We start from the raw sequence: 8,480 nt of genomic DNA on the forward strand, positions 1-8,480 counted from the left end.
GTGCCTCCAGGAGAGAGCACCCGCCGGCTCCCCCCGCAGCCCCGCCAGCGCCCGCCGACAAGTGCCTCCCCGCTTACCTCCGCAGAGCAGGGCTCCAAGAAGCAGGCTGACAGCCGGGCTGCGGGGCCCGCCGCCCCGAGCAGCCCCCGCCATGCCGAGAAGACCGGGACACGTCCCGGGCGCGGCTCCGGGAGGGGGGAGCTCCGCCGAGGCCGCTAGCTCTCCCCGCCCGCCGCCCGCTGCGGGCGCGCCATCGCCGAGCCTGGCCGGCACACCTCGCTCCGGGGCGCCGCTCAGCCCTGCGGCGGGCTGCCGCCCATGGCCGGCTCCGCTCCTTCCCCTCAGCGCCGGCGGGCAGCGCCCATGGCGGGCTGAGGCTGACGGGGCGCCCCGGCACCGCCGCGCTCCCCGGGCAAAACTTTTCAAGCGGGCGAGCAAAGGGCGGGGAAGATCCCGCAGCCGGGGCGCAGGGGGGAGCCGGCGGGGCTAGGTCGTCCCCCCCCGGCCGCTGTCTGGCTGGCTCTCTCCCCCGCTAAACCCCAGCGCCCTCCGCTGCGGCTCCGGCCGGCCCGGCTCCCCCTGCCTTTATCGCGGGGCCGCCGGCAGCAGCGCGCAGACACACTTTTCCCTCAGAGGAGGAGGGAGGGGGAAGGGAGGTGGGGGGGGGGGACCGTTGGGCTCGAGCCGGCGGCCGTTGGCGCTCGCGGCGGGGGAGGGGGGGAGCCCTACCTACGGCCGCCTTCAGCGCGGGGCGGGAGGCGCTGAGGGGAAGGAGACCCCCGGGCGGCGGCTGAGGGGAGGGGTGCCCGGCACCCGGCAGGGAAGGGGCGGGCCGGGCCGGACCCGGTGTCGGTCCCCCTGGTGCTGACCCCCCCCGGCCCGCGGGAGGAGGCGGACGAGGTGAGAGGGCTGCGAAGGGAGAAAGGGGCTTTGCCCAGCTGCCATAGCAGGAGACGGGGGTGCGAGGTGGCCAGGTTGGGGGCCGCGGGTGGAGGTGAGGAGGGGGACACGGGAGCCAAGGGACCTCGGGCGCGGCTGGGCCCGGGGACTGGAGAAATCCCCATCCGACATGAGGGACCATCACCGACCTCACCGCCCTACTGCTGGACCCCTGCTTTCTAAAGTCCTGCTGTAAAGCGACACGTATTAAAAACAGAAAATCAAAGGAAAAGAGCCTTACCAAAACAGGAGTCTTTATCACGCACGTTTGCTTCCCTCCAAAGAGAGGGAAGCCCACGGCAAGCCCTAAAACAAAGAGAGCGGCTTGACCCACCTGGATCTCGCCCAGCTCCAGCCCTGTTATTGCCTCCTCATCCTCTTGTTTTTTCTTTTCCTTCTGCACACTTCTTCAGTTCCATCTTCCAAACATAATTCATAGGCCATGTTTTTATTCTTATTCCTTTAATTTGATGCTTTCACTTGGGTATCCTGGATAATTTCGGCTAGCATATCTTCCTCTTTCTTGTGCCAAAAAATGTAAATATTTGCAGCCCAACAGTAAACGTACTTTTAATAATCTTTGTTACAGCTGTAGCACACAGCAAGTAAAGTGCAATTTAGTAAGAAGCATTGAGTATTTGAGGTATTCTAGCATAAGAAGCATTGACTGCAGAAATCACCTAAGCAAGCAAAAAACCTTTCCCCCATGACAAAATAATGCCTTAAAATGGTAAATTTTTTTTACAACCTACTGCTTTTATCCTGGGAAATTAGGCTCTGATCTTTCAGGCAAATGCCTCACAGCCAGTCCTCAATGGCTGGCTAATCAACCAGAATCAGTGAGGTTCTCTCCATCTGTGGTCAGTTACTGTAATGGGTGTCAAAGTTTATCATTAGATATTACCCTAAATAAAATGAGTAAAACATATTTTGTCTGATTCTAAAAAGCCTAATGTTCATGCAAGACAAAATTCCCAGTTTGATAAGCGAAGTCAAGAAAGACTACCTTAACATAGAGGTGTCTGATGAGGAACTGCAGAGAACTTTCTTGGGAGTATGCTTTGTACTGTCATGGTTTACATGATTTTATTGTCAGTAGCAGCTAATTCAAATGTGGAAAAAGCAGAAAGAGGATATCATATGGATGCAATTTTAACATAATTTTTTCTCCTCAAGAATGTAAAGAAGCATTTCTCAGTGAAAAACTCATTCAAAAACGCGTAACAGCTTTAGTCTCTTCTGCTTGATTGTAAATTCTGCTAGACACTACAAATACTTGTTAGATGGGTTTAAATATAGGAATCCAGCAGTCAACAGTAAAATACAGCAGCTAACAAACATTTACGTCCTGCACTTGAATTTGTAGATAATGTGTGTATACAATTCATCTGATTTATAAGAGAAAGCAGATACAGTGAAGACAAATGATATTTCTCTCCAAGGCAACTTTTACTGAGGGACCAAAACCCAACCCTATCATCATTCATAAACTAACACTTGTCTTCTTTGAATTGTGAAGAAAATTTCAATATGATGTAAATTAGATAGGGCATGAGATTATTTGGAAATACTGACAAGTAGGATATGTCCTATTTATCAAATCCAAACTGGAATGTGTATGTTATTTGCATAAGATGCCCTGAAAAAAGTTGTGGAAGTTGCACATAGAACCCATTGGCAGAGACTTTCAAAGGAAACCAAAGGAGTTAAATACGCAAATCCCACTCAAATTCAAAGAACCTGGCTTAATTTATTTCTTGATGCATTTATAATGAAAATATGGGTTGCTGTGAGCAATTTATAACAACAGCACAATTAACACTAAGCAGAACAACAGAGAAGGGGTGTGTTTGAAGGCAAGGGAGAGTATATATGGAGTCCTGAAAAAGGAAACCGTAACATTGACATTAAAAAAATACAGAAAATGTCATTACCTACCTTTGATACAGTCTAAATTCTGTCTGTGAACACATCAGCAAAGGCATTCTGTATATGTTAAATTACATGAAATCCTGAATCTGTTTGGATTTTTGCAATGGTTTATTGCTCCGGAGTGGGTTTGTATGTTTAAAGTTAGATTCTGACATTTTATTCATGTTGATTATTTTGCGACTCCTCAGATTATCCAGTTGAAGTTAAGGTTAGTTTGTAGAAAGTGTATAACATGAATGGACATGAATTTTGTCCTAAGAATCCTACTGTTCTCACTAAAGTTTATGGAAATTTCATCCCTGAGTCCAGGTCTTACCTCGTCAGGGTTACTCAAGTGAGTAAGGAGAATTGGCTAGGTATTTTTGTTTCCAGTGATTTTTTACCACTACCTTAGCCCTAGACTTCAGCACATCCTAGTAGTGATGTGTCAAGGTATTTGTCTTGAATATAGGTAATGAATAATATGAACTTCATTTGGAATAGCATGTAACTTAATTTTGCATAGATTTTGTCACATTCTTTTGTTTTCTATTTGTAGTAAATATTTCAGCAACAGATACTTTTAATGTAGTTATACAACTTCATTTCTCTGAAGGAATCTCAGGAGTTTAATTATGGGCTTTTGTGACTTATAATAGGAAAAACTGAAATTTTCAGTCTTACATGTAGCATACTCCCTGCAGTAAGTGTATGGAAATAAGGAACATGCTCAGAAACAAGTAGAGTGACAGTGGGACAAAGCTGACTTCTTAGGATCAGTCAGCCTAAAATTTTCAGAAGTCATAATACACTGTACGTTAGGCTGAAAACGCAACCTGCATTGAGGTTTCTTACAATGCCCTCTTTATATTTTGCCAACCACAATGTTGAAGTCACATGCCAATTCACTGACCCAATGCTAAAAATTGAAAGCAGAAAAAAAAAATCCATCAAATCAAAGCCTGTATTGCCATGTGCAGATAGCAACTGATAGCAGAACTCTCCAACCTGCACGCAGGCATTGAGGTGTTTTGTACAATTTGTGTTTTGTCGATGCAAAAGTCTGTCAGAAACAATAATCTGAGAGAACTTTAGAAAGCAGATGTTGGGATTGCGATGTTGTCATCAGTTTAGCACTCATGACATAAGTGAGTATAATAGACGTTGCAGCCTGTAATCTTGATTTTAACGGTTCTGTAATGAAAACTAGCCTTTGACCACTACTCTGTAATTCAGCCAGAAACATAGATTGTCCTTGATACATGTGAGTGGCTTTGGATGTGGTCATTTAGCACTGCCTATGTCTGCTACTCGAAGGCCCATTTAACTTGTTCTCTGGTTTAGTTTGCCATGTATTGTTATCCTTGGTACTATATCATACAAATGACTCTGTCTTTCAGTGTGACCTTAAACAAGTCATCTACTCTATCCCTCAATGTCCTCATATGTATGATGGGATAATGACACCAAATAGTTTCATCAAGTGCATAGACACATACAGGAAAAAAGCTACATATATATTCTACTATTCCTTAAAATTAATAGGATTGGGTAAATAAATAACTTCCTAATTTAATGTATGCTTCTCTGCTCACTTATGTGTAATTATTCAGAATTATACTTTTCTTAGCTTGTTTTCTTTAAATACAGAATTTTAAATCCTTGAAATGTGATTGTGGCCAGTTCACTGCAAGCGTCCATACCAAAATTGCATTCTCTATTGTCCCATGTAAAGAAAATTCCAATGGAAAGAAAGGGAGAGTGGTGCACCCCAAATTCTGCCAGAGATCTGAAGTCACATAAAGGAATAGAGTGAAAAAATGTTCAGCATTCAGTTTTATCCCATCCTCCTACCTGGGTGCATTATCATCTCTCTTTTGACTTCTATGCTTTGTTTAGCAGTTAGGAGTATTGCCATTTAAAATGATTTTATTATACTTCAGTGTCAGCATTTATCCTTGAAATAGAGATATAACTTGTATCTCTTACAGTTATTCATTTGTGCTGCATGCAGACAGCATGGCGTGGGTTTATATTCAGTACATCTGAAATGTATTTTTCTACCATAGTGCCTGGCATTGTCATCTTTTTGGCTGACAAATGTTTTTCACAAGGACTTAGGATAACAAGATACCATTATTTGCAAAAGGAACCAGCTCACCTAGTCACTGGGATCTTTCCTAGTTGTTATACTCATGACTGTAAGCAATGAACACAATATGTATCTGTTGCATGGGTAAAAATTTGGAGTGCCATGGGTATGTACCCTTCAGTTTTAGTTCTTAAGATACGGGGTTTTTTGACCAGAAGACCACTCCTCAGAATCCAACTGAGTATATAAAAAACCAGTAGATATTTAAATCACTGATACCAAAAGGATTAAATATGTGTCATTCTGTCCTACCGTTCAACACTGCTACCAAAATGAGGTAAATTTTGGTGACAATGGAAACAAAATACCATGTGGCTAACATGGTTTTTGGTATTTATTGTCTGCCTTTATTCACAGATAAGTAAAATAAGGGAAGCGTCTTTTCCTCTGACTCACCCCTTTGCCAAATTTATCAATGAGAAGCTTCATGGAAACAGGTCCAGAAAAGTAACTACAAGGTAAAGGGCATATCATTTAAAACGGGGTATTTGGTAAAAAACATATAGGGATCTATGAATCTTTTCAACATTTTAATTTCTGGTTGCAAAGGCGTCACCTGATACATCAGCTTTAGAAAAGTCATGCCATTAGCTAGATGCAAATTTAATTTTCTGCACTTACATAAAAAAATTACTCTATGTGCATGCAAGTGCATGCAAAAGTTTTTCAAATATTTTCAGTAACTGAAATTTTTGAAGAATCTGATCTTTTTTCCTCAATGTGCTAAGAATCTCTATAATAATACTAGCTGTACTGAGCCAGACCAAAGGTTGACCTAACTTGTTTCTGACAGTGGCCAAAACCGGATGCCTTGGGAAGAGCACAAGAGGGTAAGTGTGCAGTGATAGTCCTTTCCCAGGCTCTGAAGATTTGAAGCTCAGAGAATTCCTGAGCGAGCCAACAATTCTGTCTTTGTCTTTGATGGATTTCTCTCCCCTGAATTTCTCCACTTGTGTTTGAACCCATCTGCGTTTTTGAGCGTCCACAAATGTGGTATCTATTCTAAGTCCAAATACCAGTGTCTTTATACATAAACAAGGATGTCATGTTCCCTATTTTTTTTAATTCCAAAACTGTGATAACTATATTACAATGGTCAGGTTTTCAAGATGTCCATACTTGTAGTAAATATTCAAATTACCAGTAACACTGGGTACTATTAGCTTCCAGAGACATAAAATGCAAATACAAGTTCATCATTTGTGGAAAGCAAATGAGAGCAGAATTTGAACAGAGCCAAGACTAAGTATTTGTTTTCATACAGCAAACACTTACTGAAATCCCTGGCAGTATTTTTTTTTCATCTGTAGTGTGTCTTCTCTTTGTTTCTTTGTTTTATATAAGTATTATAACCTGAGACTACATACTCTTGGGAAGGACCATGATGGACTAATTATGATCTCTAGATTCTATTGCAATAACAGCCTATAAACTAATAATGCCTATGTCTTATATAGCATTTTTCATGTGTATATATTGTAGCATTTAAATATATGACTAGCCTTTGGAACAATCCATCCACAAGTGTTTCTGATCCCTCTTATTCCTTCTCTTATATTTGTATAGATAAAGTAAAATAAATCAAGATATCTTGATAACCTTTAAATATCTATACCATGAATCACTCTGGTATGTTTTCTGCAATGCGAATTAGTTGTCTTAATATGTACTTACTAACTTAAGAAACAAAAATTCTGTCAGATACAATACATTTCAAAGGCGTTTGTCAATTTACTACTTCATATTTTGATTTGCTTGAAGTCAAGGCTTTGAAATACTCAAGACACATGTGTTGCAGGTTGCATTCTGAAAAGGGATAGCTACTTCAAAGTGCTGTGCCCAGGATAAATGGCTAATCCAGTCGAACCCCTTGACATTTAGCTTGAGTTCAACCGTTACTTTAAACACGTGGTAACAATTATTCGACTCTAAAGTTGAATTCAACGTATCAGATCTGTTGTGACCGTGCATGTGAGTGCTCGTATTAACACCGCATTCTCTGACAGCCTAACCGAGGTGACAACGTCAGGCCAGGAGCCGAGAGAAATCTCTGGTAGGTGGGTCTCCGCCGCGCGTTGGGCGGTGGAGCGGCGGGCGGTTTCCCGTGCGGCGCTGGCGGTGCCGGGGGAGCGGTGGCGTTTGCAGTGCGCGCAGTGCCCCCTCGTGCCGCCGCCCGGGCTGCCAGCGGCGGCAGCGGGAGGTGCGGGTTTTCCCCGTGCTCCTCGGGCTCAAGAGCGGTATGAAAGCGCCAAGTCTCACTAATGTGGCATACGGATAAACAATATTCCGATCATTCTCTGATCATGATGGATTATTTGCTCATAACAGGCATATTATCCTTGCTTAATGAATGGAACATGCCATTTCTTCCTAGCCATTGTCAGTCTTTGATGCAGTACAATTAGCAGAGGTTCTCATTTAATTACCTAGCATAATAAGACCTGAAATGCTGAAATTCAATCTTTCATATAACTACTGCTTTTCAACAGTCCCCTAGGCTAATGAGGATAATGTTCTAGCCTAATGTGTATTATTTATAAAGAAAACATTGCAAAACAAATACAGTCTTACAGGAGTATAATACTTCAAATTGCTTTAGGAGCTGTTTGATTACTGTGTCCAATAACTGATGTAAATTGGTGAAGATGCAATTAAATACTCTGGTTAAAAATTAATAATAATCTAGTGAGGAGTAGGAACTTTTAGATGTTACTTCTGCCTGGGTTTTTTCCCAGTCAAAGGAAGGAAACTGACAACAAATAGATTTGTAATGGTATTTTAGATACAGATGTCTTTTTAATAAGAAGAATGCTGACTCTTGCCTGTGTTAAGACAGATTAAAAAAAGCCAAACAAACAAACAAAACAAGCCAGAGATCGAGAAGTATTAAAAAAATAATTTAGGCAACTAATGGATAAGATGATAGCCATCTAAACAGATTTTGGGGAACTTATGCACATGCTGCAGAGACTGTTGCAGCCTCTCGGCACTTTCAAAGATCCCACAGACTTTCTTCTATATTTTGATTTGCATATTTAATTTCAAGAACTTCCTCATCATAAAATACAGTGCCTAAATCATATCATAAAATGAAATATTTGTAGAACTAATCTATAACTTATGACTGTCTCCAGAAAATGAAAAACTTTCAAAATTCACTTCACTGTACGGTGTTCACTCTTCAGCCTTTTCATTATACATTAATTAATTAGTAGGCATGAAACAGGCTACAAAGTTCTACCAGGGCATTCCAGCTCTCTGCAGAAACACTGAAATCACCTCAGATATGACTCTCATGTCTCAGGGGCTTGTATTAGATGGCCTCCACAGGTATCTTTCAGTCTAAACTGCTCTATGACTCTGTCACATTATTTATGTGAACCTGAAAATCACCAAGTTATTTTAATGGGAAGAAGAAGAAAAAGAAAAGAAAGATAACTGTCCATGCTGAGCTCTCAGTAAATATGTATCCAAACTC

The 8,480-nt window shown here is 42.1% G+C and overlaps 1 protein-coding gene across 1 annotated transcript in view; it reads right to left on the minus strand.

Moving 5' to 3' along the window:
• Positions 1-559, minus strand: part of TMEM132C (transmembrane protein 132C) — a 223,039-nt gene extending 222,480 nt beyond the window's left edge. Inside the window, exon 1 of the mRNA XM_074606548.1 lies at positions 78-559. Coding sequence (XP_074462649.1) covers positions 78-153 — 76 coding nt within the window. The 5' untranslated portion in view covers positions 154-559. The remainder of the gene's footprint in view (positions 1-77) is intronic.
• Positions 560-8,480: the final 7,921 nt, after the last annotated feature.

Source organism: Larus michahellis, chromosome 13, assembly GCF_964199755.1.
Source record: "Larus michahellis chromosome 13, bLarMic1.1, whole genome shotgun sequence".
In the NCBI taxonomy this organism is placed as follows: domain Eukaryota; kingdom Metazoa; phylum Chordata; class Aves; order Charadriiformes; family Laridae; genus Larus; species Larus michahellis.